Source organism: Anopheles stephensi, chromosome 3, assembly GCF_013141755.1.
Source record: "Anopheles stephensi strain Indian chromosome 3, UCI_ANSTEP_V1.0, whole genome shotgun sequence".
In the NCBI taxonomy this organism is placed as follows: domain Eukaryota; kingdom Metazoa; phylum Arthropoda; class Insecta; order Diptera; family Culicidae; genus Anopheles; species Anopheles stephensi.
The window spans coordinates 53,108,217-53,129,952 of NC_050203.1; the positions used below are offsets into that span (position 1 = coordinate 53,108,217).

At 44.9% G+C, this 21,736-nt stretch overlaps 2 protein-coding genes across 7 annotated transcripts in view; both read left to right on the forward strand.

The window, feature by feature from the left end:
- Positions 1-16: 16 nt before the first annotated feature.
- LOC118509224 (protein cornichon homolog 4) lies at positions 17-1,115 on the forward strand. The gene is made up of 3 exons (XM_036049525.1): positions 17-294; positions 386-708; positions 780-1,115. Exons 1-3 carry the CDS (start codon positions 220-222, stop codon positions 850-852), a joined length of 471 nt encoding a protein of 156 aa, XP_035905418.1. The 5' UTR covers positions 17-219; the 3' UTR covers positions 853-1,115.
- Positions 1,116-2,204: 1,089 nt separating this feature from the next.
- The window catches only part of LOC118509225 (1-phosphatidylinositol 4,5-bisphosphate phosphodiesterase classes I and II), a 97,450-nt gene continuing 77,918 nt past the window's right edge, over positions 2,205-21,736 (forward strand). For 2 of the 6 annotated variants that reach the window (XM_036049530.1, XM_036049531.1), the window contains exons 1-2: positions 2,205-2,465; positions 14,144-15,124. In XM_036049530.1, the coding sequence (XP_035905423.1) occupies positions 14,873-15,124 (252 nt within the window). In that variant the 5' untranslated portion in view covers positions 2,205-2,465; positions 14,144-14,872. Of the gene's footprint in view, positions 2,466-5,079; positions 5,724-6,838; positions 6,966-14,143; positions 15,125-21,736 lie in introns of those variants that run through there. The other 4 variants (XM_036049526.1, XM_036049527.1, XM_036049528.1 and 1 more) reach the window with 4 other exon arrangements.

Below are 21,736 nucleotides of genomic sequence, written 5' to 3' on the forward strand. Positions count from 1 at the left end.
GTTTTCGTCCGTCCATTCGCAGCTGTCAAAACAAACAGAAAGAAAAACAATCTCTGGCGGTGCGGTAAAATCTGCTTCCATATAAGTAATTGGGTTAAAAAGATGTATGAAAAGTACAACGTTTAGCATAAGAGAAAGTGCGGGTTATTTCCAAGTGTCCCGCTCCAGCTATTTACCCCAACAGTTGCTGTGAAAAAAAACATAATCGAACGACGTAAAATGTTTCCGGAAACGTTGGTGTTTGCGCTAGCGCTGTTCATCACGGGCGCCATCCTATTTCTGCTTATCTACTACGTATCCTTTTCAAAACAATTCACTTCAAACAATGCGATAGATCTTTTGGTGCACCCTTTTCCTTAACGCCTTTAACCCTGTCCTCTCACAGCTGATTATACTCTCCGATCTGGAATGTGATTATCTAAACGCACAGGAATGCTGCTCGAAGCTCAACTTTTGGTCCATTCCCAAGCTGGCTGCCCATGGGTTTCTCACCTTTCTGCTGCTCATCCATGGCAATTGGTTTCTGTGCCTGGCGAACTTGCCCATGGTAGGGTGGCTCGTGTACGAGCAGTACCGTGTACCGCCCGGCAATATCGGCATTTACGATCCGGCCGAAATCCATAACCGTGGCATGGTGAAAAAGCACCTGCGGGACACGATGATAGGATTGGGCTTTTATTTGATTATCTTCTTCGTTTATCTGTACTGGTGAGTATAAGAAAAGTTTCTTTGGTACGAAAATCTGTTTGCAACAAACATGCTCCTCTATTTTTTTACAGTATGATAATCGCCTTACTGAAGGGAGATCCCATTAGGCGACACGAGGAAGAGGAAATAGTAACGGAATTCTAAATACTCTGCTCAAAAGAAGCATTCTCGAAGTGTGACGAAGTGTTAAAAAGCACTTTAGACATTTATGTTTGTCTTAACAGAATCTCCTCCAATATGTGCACCTCCCTCAGATAGTAGGCAAATAGACCATTGTCAGCTATGATAGTCATGCGTAATAGATTTAGTAAAATATGATTTCAAATCAGTCAACTTCCCCTAGCCAAAGAATACTCACGTATGTAAGTAATTTGCGTAAAATAAATAAAACATATTTAGCAGAATAACCGTCTGAGAGTGCAGTTTTTCATTTCTGGTGCAAGCTCGTTTGCGAACTATTGACAATTGTATCCATGGCAACGGAATGGAGTTCATTGTATGTAGAACAGTGAAGAGCTAAAAATTAAACGTGCAGATTCCTATCACGTAAAGAAGCTTTTAAGGGTAATTTTCCTTTTTCTGCAGCTAATATCATCTTCCAGTGCTGAGCATAATATGCCCCACCTGTAGGAACGCGTCCGTGAATCTTTCGGGTAGCGAGAAAATACGAGACGCATTGTGTTTATTTTAAAGAAAACAAGAAACCCCCCTCAAACCTTACCCCATCCCGTGCGTGCGTGTAAATCAGCGTGAGCAGCATAGGAAAAATGGCGGACGGCGGAAGTGGAAGACCCCGGTAAGGGTGGGCGGATTGTTTTCAATTCTCTCGAACTGGGGGGATGTTGTTTGCTGAGAAATCGTTTCTCTAGTATGCTCACTGGAGCTCACTATCGGGGAGCGGTTCACCTTCCCGATGGAGCAGACTCGCGGTCGGTGTGCTCATCGTTTTCTCGCGCATTCTCTTTGTGTGAGAAACGGCTGAACCAGGGTGGTAGGTTGCATAAAAAATATGGTCATGTGGGTCGAATGGTACAGTGTGGCATGTAGCTGTAGTGCTACAAATATAGAAAATAGTAAAAAATATTTAGCTGCTTGTGCTAAAAATAATTCAAATAAATTCGGAAGGCTTTTGACTGCCATTACTCGCTTCCTTTACTTTGAATAAACTCTTAGCTGGATTATGCTCATAGTCCCCCGTACTGGGAGATGGGTCGGGCAGTTCTGAAGAATATTTATAGATTCACATTGAATAGCCCTAAGCTAAATTACTAAGCTTCATTTGCTACTGAAACCCAAATCGATCCTGGCTTCAGCCATGCATTATAGATTGTGCTATTTAATCGATCTAACTCTACAACTATGGCACACACTGTAGTGCGTGCATGACTTTGTAGTGTTTCTATCTCTTGCTGGGGGGATCCGGTTATCTCTCCGGACCGGACCCCGGCGCTCTGTGGTGAGCCCACCAGCCAATCGTTTTCTCGCAAACTTCACGAACGGTACCAACCCCAAAAAACCTTCGGCGGGTGCTCCAGCGAACACGGCCCCAAAACGGCCAGGCTCGCCAGAAACGTTTAGCACACGAAGGCGACGCATCCTAGCCGAGCTCGTTGCAGGAGCGCATAATGTGCTGTGCTGTGTGGTTGTGCCCATCATCACCGCCATTAGATCATCCGTGTACCATCACGGCCTCCCAGCCATGGCGTAAGACGGCGGCTGGCGCGTAGAAGAAGCTGCAAGCTGCGTACGAGGAAAAAGTGAGTTTTGTGTACCTTCAGGTGCTAACGGATCGTCATCCCACCCTCCCCAAAAGTGAAGAAAGAGTGTGTGTGAATGTGCGAGACAGAGAACGAGAGCGAGAGAGAGAGAGAGAGGGAGAGGGTGTGCGAGAACAGACAGTGCGTGTAGTGGTGTAGTGTGGCCTGAACTGCAAAAAGGGGGGTTGGAAAGACGGTTTCGTGTGGAGGTCAGTGAACAACCGACAACCAAACCGAGTAAAGAAAAGAATGCAAACAATAATATTGGCGAGAGCACAAAGTGTAAAAAAAGCAACTTTACAACAAAGTAACAATTCGTTCTGGAGCTGCTGAAATCGACATCTTTGGCCCGGGGTGATACAGCTGGAGGTTCAAACTCCACACCACCAAACCCCTGGCCCCGTACCTCCCAACTCCTCGCGGCAAGGGGTCCACCCGGCCGGAGGGATAATGTTGGCTTATCCAAATCTCAGGTCAAGTTGTGCTCGTTGTTGTGTTGATTTTTCTCCCGCGCAATCAGCAGCAGCGTTTTCTCCACACGTTCGCCTAGCTGCCCCCATTTCGCGGTGGAGTGTCTGTGGAAGGGGGAAAGGGGTGGAGGTAGCATCATTTGTGTGTCTATTGTTGAAGGATGGTGGAAGGAAGCGGATGGCACTCCATCAGCCCCGGGGGAGAAAAGCACACAACTTTTGACTGCAAAGGAAATGAGGCAAATTGTGTTTATCTTGTTCAATATCCTTGCATTTTCTCGAAGAAGTTTTCTGCGCACTCTTTTTGGGTTTTATTCGGGGGCTGGTTTTCACACCTTTTCGCTTTCGGGACGTCTCAGGAAGAATTCATCTTATCGCTCGTACCTATCTCTGTTTGCTGGGTAGGAAGCAGGTACCGAGATTGGCTGTCCGAAGAAGAAGCTGGTCGGCTAATCTTGGTGATTTAGACGAATAGCCAGTGCAATTGCGCCCGTTGTCATGGAAACACACACACACACTGGTTTCCCGTTTGATAGATCGCCGCGTAGTGTCATCAGCATCCTTCGGTGCAGTTTCGTGTCCATCTCCGAACCAAGTAGTGCGTGCGTGCATAGCCAAAAGTGATTCTGCCCGTGTGTGTGTGCGTAACGAGGCAAACAAAAGTGTTATGAAACTGTGCGCGATCTTCGCCTAGCACCCGGCCGAGACAGGTTTGACGCGCGCAAGTGTAAACAAGTGTGATACAGTGGAGAAAAGAATACACACACACACTGTACCATCCGGAGATCCGGATTCTGGGAAAAACAAATAGGGGTGAAGTGTCCCTGCTTTATTGCTACGGCAAATACCGAGCACAGCAGTATGAAAGCTACAAAACATCTGATAGGTTCCCGGTTGTGATTCACTCGAACGTGAACGTGAGGCACTGTAAAACGTTGTTATTGTTTTAGGGCGTCTGGTACTAATAACATTACGCATCGAGTGTGTGTGTATGGTCGCGCCTGTGAACCTCCTGAAGCTTATCAGCAAAGAGGCAAAAGACGCCCGCGGTTTGGTCCGGGCGCGAGCGGGCTCTGCCACCACAGGCAGATCATTTTTGCAGATAGCAGATGTGGAAGTAGCTCACGTGTGTGTTTTTTGATGGCCAGACACCGTGCGTGAAGGATCTTGGAACATGGTGGGGAGGGATGCAGATGTAATCGTGTATACACATACGCACCACGACCCGTCAGCCCCATCCCTCGGTAAGGGTTGCGTCCAAGCCCACGATCCAAAGGTGTTGTGTGTACTACACATATGGATCTCGATGAGATGTCAAGAGAAGATAAAAAAACCCGGCCAGACAACCACGGGCTACACATACACACACACACACGCTCTCGGTAGCGTACTGGCCTACTGTGTCTACCTTTTTGCACCGTGCACTACTCCTCGACTCGGCGTTAAACCTTCTTTGATGTGAGTAAACCTCCCCTAGTGAGGGGGTTAGTGATGCTGTCTCGTGTAAACATCGGCACTCGGTGAAGGACTCTGGCCGGACCTGGACCTGAACGGCACTTTAGAAGTCAAAACCAAACAAACAAAAAAATGCAAGAATGTCACCGTAAAAGCAGAGCAACTTTTATTCAAATTGTTATTGCGTCCTGAAACCACAACCGTGTTATTTCGTGGTGCTTATTAGTGTTTTGCCTTCCCCCGTTTGGCACGGCATTACCATGGGCTCCATTTGGGAGTGACCATTACTGACCTCCCTGATGCTGTTTATTCATTTCGGTGGCCTCGGTTCCTTCTTTTCCTTTTTTTTTGCAAAGAAGGGGGATGATGGTGAGGGTTTTTTTGGCGGTGGCCTGGTGGCCTGGGGGATTAATCATGCGATACGATGATTGTGCCGCGTGTGGATACTCTCGTGCCCATGTTGCTGTTTGCTCTCCTACTCTCCATATTGCTATCTCGCGTGAGGAGATGCTGCCTCTTTATTGCTCACTCTTAGCCGAGCGCGCTCTCAAGGTTGTCTTCGCCACCCTCCATGACCTAGGAGCGCGAGAGCGCGAGAAAAAGAGAAAGATGAAGAGAGTGAGAGCGTGCTCCATCTGGCATGCATCCCCTGTTTGGTGCTTTGCTCTTGAAGGGCTTGGCAGACCCTTCAACATTCATCAGCCTGTTCATTCATTCAACAATCATCGGCCCATTCAGGTTCACTCGCATTCAAACACCCACAGCACAGCCAGCTAGTCAGCCAGCCTGGTCTGGCCAGCCCGAACTATCTGCCGGAGTGTGCCGTGAAGTGACACGAACGCCGAACCATTCCCGTGTGCTTGGCAGTTGGGTGGTGTGCTATTCCGCGGTGCAACACAGCAGTGGGCCAGACATTTCGCGCGCTCCATCCAATACGCGCGGCCATCAGCAACGATCGTTCGAGCAGTAAAGTGTAGGTCAGTTTTTCCCCCTGCTCGTCTTGTGGTTGGTTTTTGTGCAGTGACAGTGCTTCTAGAAGGTGACACAGTTCACAGTCCGTACGGGGTGAAGTCTTCGACCAAGTCCTTGTCAGTGTATGCATATTTGAGCAAGTTTAGAAGAGCTCTCGAGTGTGATTCCAGAAGAAGTTGTCAAACTTTGCATCAACAACTGTTTCCATCCCGCCGGGAACCGTCACCGGAAAAAGGTCAAAAGTGTAAAAGGAAAAAGTTAAACGTATTTCTAACACTCATTCGCACACGAGAGACGCGCAAGATTTTCTAGGAACTGTAAGCGAAAAGTGAGAATTTTCTTAATAGTTTTATACGTATCGGTAAGTCTGCCTTCTTCCTCGCTTAAACAAACAGCTAAGCAGTTTGTTCGTCCCTACACCAGCGTTGAACATTTGCATTCGGAATAGCGAGCATAACATCCTGGGCTCGTGTTGCCCCTGAGCTTAAGGATATAATCCTAATGCAATATTCATTCTGGGCCAAGAAGGCAGGGAAACTTTAAATGGTCGGATTGGTTGCTCCTGCAGGCTTCTTTTGGAAGGTCGTGTGCTACCTTACGGCCGCTGAGATGAGCCGCTTTGTTTGATCGATCTTAATAATGCATACACACCAGTTAGGAGTGCAGATTAAGTCAAGTGTGTTTAGCATCCAGCGGGGGCAACGGTTCGACGCCTGTTTTTGTTTTTGGTACCCCGGCATTGGCAGACCGGGGAGACTTCACTTATTCATGTGTACGTGTGATGAAAGAAGCACGGGCACAAATCTCTTTAAAAAAAACCCTAAATGTGTACAGAAAAGATGATGGCAGTAGTTGATGCTGCTTGTAAACACTCCACAAGCATCTTAAGAACTCTTTTCCAGCTTCCCATTTACTGCCAAACGCATAAAGTAGCATCGATTTATTTGTGTAAACTACCTGTTTTATCGTACGAGGAGAAAAGAAACGACAGGCAACCTTCCTCCTTCGTGGAATCAACAAACAAACGCTACCTTTCCGACGAGGGTCGAAAAAAAAGCGGGTGCTCTGGGAGATTATCGCTTCCCCTTAGCGATCATCATCCCCCCCCCAAGCGTTTGTGAGCAGGTGTTGGTTGTGCGGTTACCACACAGTTTGGCTAAATTTGCATTAGAACTCACGCTCCCAGCCGTTCGATTGCATCCGCGCTTGTAGCGTTCCAACATTCCGCCAGTGGTTCCGCCTTTATGGGGGGGAAGCCATCACCGTGCAACCTTCCCGCTCGCGTCCATTTATTAATATAAACCGTTTACTTTTAAGCACACCTAGCCACACAGTGGCGACGCCGTAGTTAATAGGGTTGGCTGGGTGGTGGGTGCATGTGCGTGTGTGCAAGCGAATGGGAAAGGAATTTTATTTTAAAACTAACTTGATCTTGATCGATGAATGTTGCGTTTGGGTGCAAGGATTCGGTGCTGACACTTTCTGGCTAGCATCAGTTTGGCATCCGTTGGGGATGCATTTGAAAAGGTCTTGCAACGGTGAATGTGACGCGTGACCTCGCTATGGAGAAGAGAAGCACAGTGTGCTGGTTGGACCGGTACTGGTAGGTCTTAAAAATAGATGATATTTATTTTACATTTCTTGAATTAATTGTTACGGTTTGAATGCATTTCTTGTAGATGAAAACATTTGTTAACATTTATTTTAAGATTAGCTTCAATAACCAATTATTTTTTTGTTGGAGGGTCCACTTCCATGAAATTTATTGTGATCCTTTTCCTCAAGCTCGTAATTACAAGTTATTTAGATCGTCGTAAAACAACTTGTTTAGGCAGTAAGATGGTAGAGGTGGCATTGGCACCGGTCTGCACACGACAGCATAAGATATAGATTCCCTTTAGAACCTTAGGTCTCCCCGTGGTTACGTCCGACTATCTATTCAGGCAAGGGTACAATCAACTCAAGGAAGCCAGTAATGACAGACCTCTTGGCCTTGAAGAACTCTCGAAGTTGTAGAGTTAAATAAGGGGATGTTATTAAACTATAAAAAAAAAATGAATTTATTTAAAGTTTCATAAAAAATCTCTAGGCCTAGATTAATCTCTTGGTGGGAACAATGTGACGTTATGTATTATGAGCCTGCTCTGTTTCCAACAAAAAGGGGCCCTTTAACCGACTCCATTTGCCTTGCCGATCTGCTTCATCCCCTGTTCGGTACATTGTTCCTTGCCCTTCGATGCCAGCCTGAAGCTGCGTCTTGACGTAACTAGTACCCGAAACCAACCGCAATCAACACGCTATTAAATTACACGATCGCTTTGAAATGTACGCATCGTCACAACCAAAAGCCCGCCGAGTGTATTAATGCAGTTGAGTCGATGCGGTGCGGTGGTTAGTTTCGTTCTATCGTTCTTCTTCTTTTTTTGTAATGAGCCAAAACATGACTCAAACTACCAGTAATTTTAACCCAAAGGCCCTTACAGCGTCTTGCTGTAGCCGTGCGCCACCGCGATATATTTGTGCACATGCATCTTGGCGTGCGTCGCATTTAAACGCAAGCGCAGGTGCTAAATGCATCCCCGTGGGTGGTGGTTTGTGTGGTTGGGTTGTTTTTTCTATTTTATTACCCATTTACCTAACGCGATTTTAAAGCGCATTAGGGCAGACCGGCATTGGTCGGTAGTGAGGGGAAGGTGATGATGAATAAAACCTAAGACACGAAGTACGTCACACGATCAAACAGTGGCACGGCTACTCATCTTACCCATAATTCTTACTCACTAGCGTGCCCAGACAAGTGAGACGATTGCTAATTGATGTCTTTACCATCTCGAATTCGGCACCACAACAAAATATCCGGTACCACAACAAAATATCCGACCAGATGCCGTGTTTGGCAGTATCACATTCGTCACATTCATCCCCAGCGGAGGTAGCAGGCAGGATGAGTTCTCTGTGAATTGCAATTAGTAAAATGTGGTCATAAATTATTCCAATTTTTCATCCCTGTCTACCCTTAGGGTAATGGGTGTTTGGGAGTGTGTGTGTGAGAGAGAGTATCCGGTGTAGTACACTAGGTAGGTTAGGAGATAGGAGGTTAAGTATGGAATGGCAGGAAAAAATAAATTTCCACGCTCTAAGCACTTCAAGGTCACTTACGAACCCGCTGTAATGTTGAAGACGAGCACAAATAATAATGTTTAAACAATTTATATATTTTGGTTTAGATTAATTTTGGGAGGAGTATTCAACCATGTATTATTGATCACCACTGTTCTGTCCAAAAGTTGACTGCGTCCCTAAAGTTGGAGACAAAAAAAGCGATTTTGGTGAGGGTCCTTGTTTGGGGTAGATAATTTAGGGGCTAATTCAGCTGCACCAGCTGCTCTGGTGAACAAGAATGGTGAAGCGATAAATATTTCCTTTTGGATGACCGCTGTGAAGGTGTCTTAATTTATTATAAATTAACATTTTTGGGCAATGTTAATAGGAGGCGGCAATTTGTATGAAAAATACTGTGATGGTTTAAAATTCCTTTTTGATCACGCATTGTGTTTTTGAATGTTTGATTTTTTACATAATATTATTTTCGTTACTCTTATATTTTATGTATTACGGCTTGATGTCGTATTGTCCTGCATCACATTCTTCGTTTTTATTCATCAGGAACGGCCTGGCCATATTGCTACATAACATTCTTACTCTTCTTCTTCTTCTTCTTCTTCTTTTTCTTCTTGGCCTAACAACCCTCCTAATTAATGCCTACCATTTCTGGCTTACTAGACTTGATTTGAACCTCGGTTCTGCCGTATGAAGACCGGTGCCGTTGTCCGTTGACCGGTAGAGGCCACCAAGTCATATAACATTAGAGCAGCTGTATATTTATTTTTTATTCAAATTAAAAATATTTTAAGCTTGTTTTTCATAATTTCTAAAACAACTCATGCATATTTTCAAGTTATGTTTTTGTTTCGTTTTAATTATGGCTAAATATATCACTTGAGCAATACGGTCAGGCCGTGCTTTATGAATAAAACAAAAATATATTTTCCACTTCACAGTTTGCTGCAGTACATAATTGGATGTAGCTGAACTTTTAAAAATTTATCATTTTCTGTCCAAACGCATAGAACCGTAAGGAAAGCGCAAACGAAATACAATAAACCATCATAAAAAGAGAACAATTTTCTCCAACCAACATTCACCAGAGCTTCCCAATCTAACTTCTAGCTAGTGTTATTTTACGACCGTTTTTTTATTTTGTTCCCTGTTGCTGTTGAAAGCATAGGAAGAGAGCGAGAGAGAAAACTGATGAACAATTCACGATATTTTTTAGAATTTCTTTTTCTAGCCATTTGCAGCTAGTTTAGTTGTGAATTGTTTGCAAAACTTTCCGCTCGGAACTTTCCAAAGGCCAACCAACCATTGGTTATCGATTATGCATTCCTTTCACAAGCTGGAGCTTGTTTTTAAAGCGAAAACAAAAAAATTATATATATCCTCTGCAATTGCTTTTCATCCTAGAAGGTTTTAGAATTGTGTAAAGAGGATAAACCAAAAAAAAAAGCGATGGAAAAAACAAATACGAACCGTTGAGAGCTTTCTTTTGGTTGGGCGAATCGTATTTTATAATAGGCATTTTAAAAAAGCTTTTTCGTGTGTGTTTGTGTATGGGTGTGTGAAAAGAATATAATTTCCATAGAAAGCTTCCCACAAACTTTAACCCCATAAACCTTTCTCCTGTTTGCATTCGTCAATGTATTGGGTCTTCAGTTTTGAGGATTCCGCGTCGCATTTGGCATTGCTTTGAAGTGTTTCAGAAGGAAAATCTAGGAATAGTTTCATTTCGCCGATTTCCAGCTCATTGAGGTGGATCGATCGAAAGTAGATTGATAAGGTATTTCATCAGAAAAGGGCACACCCTCTTCCCCTTCTCTCGCGCACGCCTTTTCCCTGCATGCCAATCGCGCCACCACGATGAGGTGGTCTGACGACAAGCCCCAGCCTAACCTAGCCAAACCGAAGCCCGGTCTCCCAGTGCTGTGGGGGTGGACGGGATGGAACAGTGCACCTACCAGGCGGCAACGTACCGCTGCTGCTCACATTACGATAGCGCACGACAGCAACGATGACGCTGCCAAAGAAGAACACACTGGCGCGGTACCACCCGGCCGTACGCCGTGTCTATAAATGGCTCGCCGACTTCAAGTAGCTGGCGCGAAGGCTCGCCGATTTATGGAAGGCTGGCGCGTAACAGATGATGGATCCATTTCAAATCTGTCAAACTTGCCAATCGAGCCAATCAAGGGGTACGAACCGTGGTTGGTAGGTGAAGGCCACAGGGCCACAAGCCAAGCGAAAGTGCGAGAGTCAATTTATGGTGGTGCGCACCAAGAAGAACACACCCATTTTTCCTCTTGCCTAGAGTGATATAAATGGAGCGAGATGAAAAAAAAAAACAACAACGCTTTTCCTCGGTGAAGGATTGGGTGTTTGGTATGGCCCAGCACCAGTATCAAGCCTTGTACAGTGCGTCTCCGCGACCAAGCATCGTCGTCTCAGCACACCGTACCATCGTGCAGTCGTTATTTGCGGTCGAACAATTTTCGTGGGAAAATCTGAACGCCCCAACCACCATCGCACACGCACGCATTGCGAAATGGTGGCGTTAAACCGTCGAACCGAACCGATATGCGATTCGATCCGTGTGCCCATTTGTGCTTGAAATCGATGCTCTAAACGGTTCCAAACGGTTTCGGAAACGGTTGAACGTGTGAGATCATGTGTGCGTGTTTTTCTTTTTTTTGTTTTGGAATTCACAGTTTAGCAGGAAAATGGTTTTGCGAACTGATTATACACTTCAAAAGCGTACGCTCTCGGTTGACACAGTTTGGCGACAAACGGAAAATGGTAAATCGGTCCGGCGAATCAAAAAACAACACCGAATAATAATGCGCCAATAATGTCTTAGTTCAGCGAAGTGCAAAATCAATTCCACCTCACTACCGGAAAGGCGCCAAGGCGAGCGAAGCACATATTGCACCCTCCCCATACGACGCCCTGGTCATCTGCCTCTGCCCTTCTCGACCGTATCAAGGCGACACATTTTTGATCGGTTTATTAGTGTAGCGTTGTGCTACTGTGTAACGTCTTGCTTCTTTTCTGTTACACCATGAGTTACACTTGTGTGTGTGTGTGTTTTGAGAGTCGGCGTGAAGTAACCGGATACTGGATCGACAACCGACAACAGGTGACCGGATGAACGCAATCTCAGGCGGATGATCCACTCCATCATCACCTTTTGCCCGTATGTGACCGGGATAATTTGGTGGACACGAAGCAGATGGGTGACGAACGTCGTTGGCACCTGCAGTAAAGTAGTGTTGGTAGGAAAAACAATTTTTCTAAGATAATTTCCGGTGTGTTAGCAAGTGGCGTCATGATCATCCGGTTGTCGGCGTGAGATTTGCGACGGTGGTAAGAGTAAGGACATATTTTATTATTTCCGATCCTGATGTTTGCCGATGCTTAACGCTCATCTTTGTAGGGTGTTTGTTTGAAGCTGTAATTTAAAGAGATTCGTTTAACATGTGTTATTCATTAGAGGTTACCTAAATACTTTCTATGGAAGATTGGTTTTATTATATCAGATGATATAAAAAGAGAATTAGCGAAGTCAAAGGTAGCGTAGCAATTGTTGGTCTGAATATTTTTCATGAGTAGATTTAAGTCAAATAGCTTAGCTTACGCAAAATTTCGTAAAACTGCTGAATGCGGTTATTGATTCTGTTCGAAGCCCAGCGATTTGCAAAATCAGTTAGCAACAGCAACGTGGGCAGATTGAAATTGAAAATAAAAGATAATTCGGAAGTTACCAACTGCTGACAGGGGTTTTGTTGGCAAAAAAGCCAGTGTAGATATTTTTTAAGGTTGTTTTTAATATACCTGTCGTTTGGTCCACTAATTTTCTAGACATGATTTTTTTTTTCTATGATTTAAAGAACTTAGAAGGTGCCGGCTTCTCACACGCAGGACTGATTATCCAGCAACTTCTAAAGTTTGCAGTGTCACAGAAGACTTAAAGTAACTAATGAATCTTAAAAAGGAGTACAAGTTGTCAGTGAAGTTTAGTGAAGAGTAAACCTCCTCCCTCAGAATATTTCTTAAGGGTACTTAGGCTTCTTTAATATTGTTGAGTGCATAGGGCGACTTTGGTGTACACATATGTGGCTTGTACGACAGTAGGCACCCAAACTTCGTCAGCAAATGTAAAAGCCTCTCGGGCATTTTGAGATCAGCGAATCTCTGATAGGCGCAAGGTTATCTTGGAATTATTTGTCTCCTTTTAATCCTTGCCTTGATGCAATTAATTTCTTGAAGGCTACCTCCTTCCTTCTTCTTTCGGCTCTATAACCTCAGGAGAATTTGGCCTGCTATTACTGGTATTCTTGACTTAATTTAGATTCGATGCCCGGTCCAGCCGTGTGAAGGAATTATTTATATCCCCCTTCCAAAAAAGAAAACGATTAAGAATGTCAATTCAGCGTACAGAAACTTATTCAATATTATTCATAGCAAAAATAGATTGATTTACAGACAGACACAGCAAAAGTCCGCTTTCTTCGCAATTTTCTTTCCTCTAAGAAAAGCGAGCGAATGTACGCGACACAAGATATCGACCAACAGAAGCAAAAAAAAAGGACCAAGAATGCAAAGAAATATCTCAGAAGAACACACATCACCCGAAGACGAATGAGAAATAAATCCGCAAAACATTTATACGTCGAAAATCAAATCATTCCATCCGTCTGCACGGCGAACTGACGTCCATTCATCATCAATCACTTAGCGGCAGCCCGGTCTCTGCTATGCTTCTATGGCAGCAGTGGTACTAGCCCTGTAGAAAGGGGCCATCATCTGCAGACACTGTGGGTTATGTGTGTGTCTCATTGCTCTAGCGTCACCGCAGGGCGTTTCGTATGCCAGCCGAGCGAAGGAGCTTCGGCGGTTAAGCAACAAGCAGCTGGAAATCGGCAGCAGCATCTGAAGTCGCCCGAGTGGAAGCATTTCTTCTTTTCACCAAACAAGAACTGTTTGTATCGTTTTTATTTCCATCTGCACGTGTTTTCCCATCCTTCCTTTGTGTTGCGTTCGCTCGCAGCGGACCGAAGGACATACTTTATACTCGCTGCTGTACCACTCTGGGCCACGCCACACTACCATAAATCAGTTGTATCACGGTCCACCGTATCGTGGTGCGATCGTCCCCAAAGGACAAACGGGCCCCTGCGGAGGGGTAACGGGCACACCGCATCGGCAGCGGGGGTGGTGAGCCATCCTTAGCAGCCGGGTTTTAAAATCTACTCGCTTTGTCACCCATTCGTGCCGTAATCTTGTGCGGCCGATCGAAGGAAAGCGTAGCCGCTGTTTGCATAAATTAAATTGTACCGCATTGCCAATCGCACAATCGACGCGGGGTCTGTGAATCCGTCGCACTCAATTTGCGGTCGGAATCGATCCTTGTCGGGCGCATGTATCTGGGACGGTGGGTATTTGTATATTGATCAAAAGAATCGTTCTCGATGATTACGCGAATTGAAATTGGACACGAATCAAATGGCGCTCGGTATGCAAATGGTGGAAGATAATTGTTTATAGTAGATTTATAGCGCGGAGCGCTGTGGGCGGACACTCTACGGACAATCGTGCAACAGTTTGCTTCGCTTTTCGCTAGGTTTACCAGCTAATACTTTAAAATATTTCTCTTGTGTTCCTTTGCAGACAGCAGATTCCTATTAACGCCCGTAATTGAATATAGTCCGGAGGAGTAGAAAGACAAGCAAGTGTTAAACTGAAGTGAGCTTTCGTTCACTTGCGCTGTACGGGTTTTTCTTCCAAAGGATTTAACGTCCTCCCCCCACTCCTCATAAGGCGCGGACCCGCAAGGTTGGACGAGTTCCGAGGTCGGATTGATTGGTGATGAATGGAAAATGTATCCGACCGGGTGTAAATATTAATTAAAACGGCAACAATGGCACGTGTGTCACGAAGGCACGTGTGTGGCTGAGTGTTTCAGAGTGTGCGTGTGTGTGTTGTGCTTGTGCGATTGTGTGTTAAATCCTGCCCGGCCCGGTCTGTGTGTGTGTGTTTGTATGCAGGGATAGGGGCACGATCCGGATCCGTTTCCGTGATCCGTTCAAATCCCGACGCCATTTTGTGTGAGTTAAGCTCGGCAAAGAAAAGGAAGAGAAGCACGGTGTTGAAAGAGAGGAGCTAATAGCTGCGAGGAAAAGATCTTCAAACGCGCGCCCGTTCGTGTGTCTGTGTACGTAATTGTGCGTGTGTGCGTATGTCTGTTCCCGCGTACGTCAGCGTGTATTAGTGATTGTGTAAGTGCATCCGGGCGGTAACCGGAAAGGAGATTGATTGAATTATCGGCAATCGATCCTCGCATCGTCTGCTTCTGGGTTGTGTTTCCTGACGTGAGAAAGAGAGGGAGAGATAGAGAAGATGGCCTCCCTACTGACAGCCGCAAGTGCAACGGCCGCGGACAGCGGTGGCAAGCAGCAATCCCAATCACCACAATCGCTGTCGCCGAGAAATGCAGCCTCCCCGAGTGCGGGACAGTCACCAGCCGCCACGGGCAATACGTCGACGACGACGACGACGGTGGCGATGAACAATCCGACCGCCGTCAAGCTGGGCGTTATGGATGTCCCAAAGGCGCTACAGGACGGCGAGAAGTTCATCAAGTGGGATGAGGTAAGTGATCGGGATATTAGACATAGCGCTATTTGCATCGGATCGCCGTTTTTCCGCTCACTTTCTCTCGCTCTCTATCGCGCGCGCGGAGTCCTTGTCGGGTGCAGCTTGGACCGTGCGCCAGGAAGATAATTCAAGTTGGCAGCGTCTGTCAAGTGCATTGTCAGCGGTGCCGATGGACGGCGTCTGTTGCGATATGTTGGAATTACTTCAATGCTCCCGCGACGACTGTTTTGAGAAACGGCATATTGATTGTTTGACGTACGTAGCGTGTGGATTAGACGCTGTCTAGAGTATTATTACAGTTGCTTTGATCGTATCGCGCTATTACCGTGGACAGAATAATAAGCCACGGTAAGCCGTTATATTTGTGCTGTGTCAGCCTCCCTTCAACACTAACCTTGAGCGAAAAAGCGATGGCCGTAATAGTTTACAGCCTTACGATTGTTGGAACTAGGCTTTCGAAAAAGCATTCACATGTTTCGCTTGTCTGGTGATTTTGCGTTAATAGATGGAAAGAGAGTCGTGGTTCTTTCATCCCTATACTTCAACCTATCATTTTTCGTCAGGACGCTATTTGAGAAACGTTATAAATGGAACGATGCAAAGGATTCCGCATCCGCAAGATTATTGTTTCGCCTTTGCGAAGAAGGACACTGGGAAGAAGGACCTGAAATTGCTGCTTACGAGAGCGTTTTTTCCACACGAATGGCACGGAAATCGACCTCCCGGGCATATCAAACCGGGATTTTGAAAGCTTTTCCCGTGCTCTGGCTTTCCCTTACACGCCCAGTGGTTGTGTGACTGGGACCTGGGAACGGGGCAAGCAGCCAGCATATGTGTAGAGAAACGTATCTCATAATTATGGATGGATGGATGGTTCTGACCGATTTTTGCTTCCCCTTTCGAACGCCACCAGTGACTATTCTGAAGGATGGTCAGATGGTTTGGCGGTGGTCGGATGATGAGATATTGATTTTCTGCTTTGAATGAATATTTGCTGTTGCCGTATTGTATTGCTGTACACTTTTCGTGCTTCGAGTAGAGAAATGGGGACACAATTTTCATCTAGCTTGGGATGTGTTTTTCAATCCGCTTTTTTACGTGATAAATTCTTCGTGCTCAGTCAGCACGCCAGCCATCCAGCCAGGAGGATAAGATATTAAAATTTTAATGATGGTTGAAGGAATGCTGTAATTACGATTCCGGGAATTTTGTGCATCGATACTGATACGCTAGAGAGGAAGCACCTCGCTGGAGATGAAGATACCACAGTGTGCTAATCGATCCGTATAAAATTGTACCCCGTTCGACAGGAACTCGGAGGACGTCGATGCACGTTTTTATCGGATCAGTAGATCCACTTTCCTAACCACACAATCAAAAACCGACCAGGCCCTGGTGGATCGCGTAACACGCTGTTACTAGTGGCGGCTGCAGATTGCGTTGCAATTTGCGTTTTTGTTTTGTTGTTGTGCCGACCGTCGGTATGCCGAGCTTTATCCGGTTACTCGCGAAATTGGTAGGAATTTGAAAGCAAGTTGTTAGTGGATTTTCATCTCACTTGTTCGGTGCGGGGAAGCTCATTAATTTTAATCATAAGTTTGGTGCTTTTTTGCTTTAAAAATTTGTTATTTTATTGGATGAATATATCTATAAACAAGCTTCCTTCTTTTCGCACGCTTCTCTACGAATACATCCAATGTGATACGATGTGATACAGGATGCTATTCGCTTCGTACATATATCAGCATTTGAAAATCTAAATAAAATGCATTTTATTTAGCATCGTGCAAGTGTGGTGAGCCCGGTGTCTGTACGGCTGCCGAAGAAGGGCCACGACGAGCCCCATCGTGAATATGATGGTGTGATTCAAGCGCCATTGTAATCCTCTCATGCTCATCTCCACCGTGCGCTTTTGCTTCACTTTCGTATGCGCTACATAAATCACGGGAATGCCGCTGTCCTCAAGTTGTAACTGATAGCGCATATCCTTCTCGTCTGGGAGAAGGAACCCCCTTTTGCCAACTAGCTTGCTGCACCCCTTGCAAAAAAAAAACGGGGGAGGTTGAAGCGCGATCCTTTAGAAGTCCTTAGAAACCCATTGCTTGGCAGCAAAACGAGCCACTTCAAACGAACCTTCGCAAAATATGGCGCTTGTACTATATTTTCTGCGATAGTATTTTTGTCCTTGTTTTGCTCCGTTATCCTTACCCTAGTAGCATCGTTATGCTTTTGTTCATGCATTTAGCTTACAGTGCAGGTAATAAAAGTATACTTGATTTTTTTGAATAAAGTATAAATGAAAATTGTTGAGCGAGGCTGTTGTAGCATATCAGTTTAATATTTTTTAAATTATTCAACTGACTTAAGTCTTGATAGTTTGAGAAGGCAACAACCGGTTTATGGTTTGAAGATGACCATTCGGCGTACGTGTATTAAGCAGTGATCTCTTGTTATTAATAAAAGACCGTCAAAACCATAAAAAAAAAATTCTTACGGTTTTAACACTAATACATGCAACATTTCAAAACGCAAAACTTATTACTTCTCCTAGCTAAAAACTTGTACTACAAAATGGATGAAGGCGGCCCTCTACATGTCATGTTTTGAATTACTACTACACCATCAAAATAATGTGACTTATTCTAAGCTCACTTCTGAAGATAAAGACTAGTTGGATGGTTAGCTTTAAATCGATTTATAAAATAAGTTATCAAGGAATTACAGAACATTTTCAAATTTATGGCATAAAATTCTGATCCAGTTTTTGACTGGTTCAGTAATTGCTGCAGAGTGACTAATATAGACAAGATTCGTTTTTATAGTTTCAACCTTTGTTTTTACTTTGACTCTAAAATCTGAAGAGATCTTGTCATTATTGGCATTAGTTTAGCCTTGATTGCGTTTAGCCCGTGACTGAATAAACAGTCATGCGTCCAGGGAAATCTCCAGTTTATCGTGTGGAGACGTGTTGTTTATACTGGAGCTCTTGTTCACCTAATTTTTGTTGGAGCTCTTGTCCATTAACATGCTCGTCTTTCAAAAAGAGACTCTCATTTATTTGAAGTTCTCTTTAACACTTACCCGTTAACCGTTTATGTCAATCGTTACACACAAAAGGCGCTAATGTAATATAGTTTATACCTTGTTTAACATCTTCTGGTGTTGATTGACACAATTTCACTAAACAACTGACATTGTTGTTAATTTATAAAATAAAGAACCAACTACCATTGCACACACTGTACATTTCGAAGGGGAGATTCACATCGGTTCACTTCTTCAACCATTGCTCCCCGATCCTTGCCTGCATGCATGTGTATGATTTGCTCAAGTCAAAGAGAACCACCTGCTATGGCATTACCCACCAACCGAAGGAAGAACGAGAAATGATTTCCCACATTCACCATGATCCAGCGATGGGGAGCAGCATCCCAAATGCACTCATCTCACCGTCTCTTTCTCACTTGCTGCCGATGCGCCACGTCCTTGCCACCGCACCGGTTGTTTACATATTCTTGTTGATACAACAAATCCCCGAATGCCTGAAAGCATTCTCCCAGAGCATAATGTGGCCCCCGCTTTCTTTTATCTGTTGGGGTTGGCAGGGTGGGTGTCACTGTCACCGACAACACCCAACCCACCCGACCCATCCAGCGTGTTGTCTCGTATCGCAAGTAGCCCAAGATGAAGTGAGGTTATGCTGAACAGCTCAGCGGCGGTATCCTTTTCCAATGGAAGCACAACACACCCATGGGGAGTGAGTGGGTGGAACGGAGGGAAGCTTCACCGTCAGGACCTCCACCAACCTCGCTCTCGCCGTTGAGTGGTGAATGATAAAGTTGTGATGTTGAGGAGGTAAAGTGACACGAATGGGTTTCTGTGTGAGTATGTTTCGGACTGTGCGCTGAGGACAACGATGTGTGGGATGGAGATACGGATGAAGCAAATGTGCTGCTTGGGTGGATCCGTCTTTTTTCATTTGCATCATAATCTCAGCCATCGGTACTTTGGATCAGCTGTTGTTTATTTTTGTTTGTGCATTTCCTTGTGCTTGAAATTTCTTTTCGTCCGTGTTTCGGTCACATTGTTTCGGATGGTTGTTGTGTCAGGATGCTTTCCAGGCATTACCTGCCTGTTAGGGTGCCTTCCCGGCGAGATGGAATGCGGTGGTAGGATAACGCCAAGCATTTTGACGTCCCTATCTGGTCGAGTGCCAACCAGTTCAGCCCAGCCCAGCAGGCAACCCATTCCGGTAGGCGAAACCCTTGAAACAGTCAGACCGACCCAAAGGGTGAGAGGGAAAGAGAGAGAGAGAGAGGATCGAGCCCACATGGGGCAGATGGGGCAGGCTTTTCATTCTGTGCCGAGGGAAAAAGTGTTCCATTCAGTGAATAGAGCAGCCGGATGGGAATGGCTGTAATGCAAGTGAATAAAGCATATGTTAATGTTTGATAGGAAATGTAAGTGGAAATGGATGTGGGCTTGGGCAGGTTGCTGAAGGTGAGAAGTATGGGAAACTTTTACTCAGGTGCGGTTTCAAAAGGCGAACGTAACACGCAGGAAACATTTCATCTTTCTGGTTTTGTCGGTGCGGGTCGGGTTTTGCAGAAGTATGAAATAAAAATGAGAACTAAATTAGAGTGATATTGTGGTTTCATACGGTACGGAGCGGTTGATGAGGTTAGCAAAAGGGCGGGGGGCTTTATGGTTGTAAACTTCATGGCTACAGGGAACAGAGTCACTGGGCAAGATGCTAAGGGTGTTCATAATTCGGTAAAATGCTCGTCCCCAGACACATGGTCCCCGGAGCAGTCTCTCGCTTTGAGTGACATATTTTATGATAAAATGCAATGCACAGCATTGTTCCGGGAAAATAGTGTTTCTGTTTTAGCCGTTCAAAGGAATAGGGGCAACGAGCTTGTGGCTGGAAGCTGAATATAACTTTCCCGTTTAATGACTTCAGTAGCATCGCCTTTTGTACAAAATTCCAATTACCAGTTTATTAAATCAAAATATTTTTCCTGCTGCAAAATCCATCGTACGCATCGTATGTATGCCCCGGAAGGGCATTATTAGCTGCATGTTTATGAGCTTTTGAATGAAGCACGAGCGTGAGCGAATGCAATAATAACACTTAATTTAAGTACACCTTTTTTACCGTGGTGACAAATGCGGCTTAATTCTTTCTTTCTTTTTGTCATAAGCTCCATTTGACTGGTGTAATAATTACTTTTTCCCCTAGGGTGCAAAGTTCGCATCGAAATCGCTCGACGGGCAAATGGCATTAATCATTGACAGAGCAAAAACCAAACCCCGGTTGCCCACAATTGGGTAATCAACGGGGTGACACGCACGCGACTTTGACAGCTCGTTCGGTGGTTCATTTGATTTCCCCCCCCCCCCCCCCCACCTGGAACTGGGATGGGAGTGTTGGTGGGGATGACCGTTTTTCCACCCATGTTTTCTCTCGCCCAACCCACCCAGTGCAGTTCCGTTCCGATAGTGACCGTTTTGACGGTGTCAATCAAGTGGCGAACAATTGAAAGCTAGCGACCGAAAGGATTGTGAGGTTATGGTGGCTCTAGGTTTTATCTCGGCTTACCGGACGTACATGTGGTTTATCTGGGGGGGACTTGGGCAGCCGTAGGATTACACTATTAAAGTGATTTAAAGGGGCAGGCTTGAAATAGAAACTTATGTTCGACGAAAGCTCTAATATAATTAACGCACCAATTGCAGTGTTTGGATAGTCATAACAGCAACACGTCCCGTTCGACGTGTGGGTCACACAAGATAAATACAAACTCAAAATTCCGTCTAAAATGCCTGTTTGATTTGACGCTTGTTTGATAAGCTTCCGGAAAAATCAACAAACCTATTCGAACCAATCGATTGGTTGTATATTTGCGCTGATTCCACATCAAATAGGAGCTGATTGCCTAGTGGTGGACATCAACATACTGATGAATATTTATACTTACTGATGCATATTCATCAAGCGATGGGTTCTACTTTGCTTACTTAACTATATCAACACACTGATATACCGTAACTAATGCTAATAGTGCGGATAGTGGTATTTATTAACGTTTAAAACGAGCTGTGACCTGTCCGCAATCAGCCGACGCTGGTTATATTTTAAAATATGACTCACAATTTAAGCTTGAATTAGTTTGTTATTACTCCATTGGAAATAGTGCAGACGATAATAATATATTCAAAATATCTTGTCTCTTAAAATACTTTCTTTTTCGGTTAAAAAAAATTAGTAATTCTCGATACGATACCTCCTGCGTTGCGAAGAAACTGTATTTGTCATCCAAACTGCTGCCCGACGTCCCGTGTCTGGGTCGCCCTTCTTACAAACGACCCTTCTTCCGTCCCAAAGCTCAGCTCCCTCTGGTGAAGGTGTGTCTGGTTTTGTGGTTATTCTGCTGCCTGCCCTCCTCCCCATGGTATTCATTACCATTTGGTCGATCTTTTGCGCCAGTGCCGTTCGGTTAGAGATTATTCTCGGAAGGAACATTGATGGAAACGTCCGAACGGATGAGTTGAATTTGAGTTTTCCCACTGCGTTTTCATCGATTGCATTGCCCTCCCCCGGTT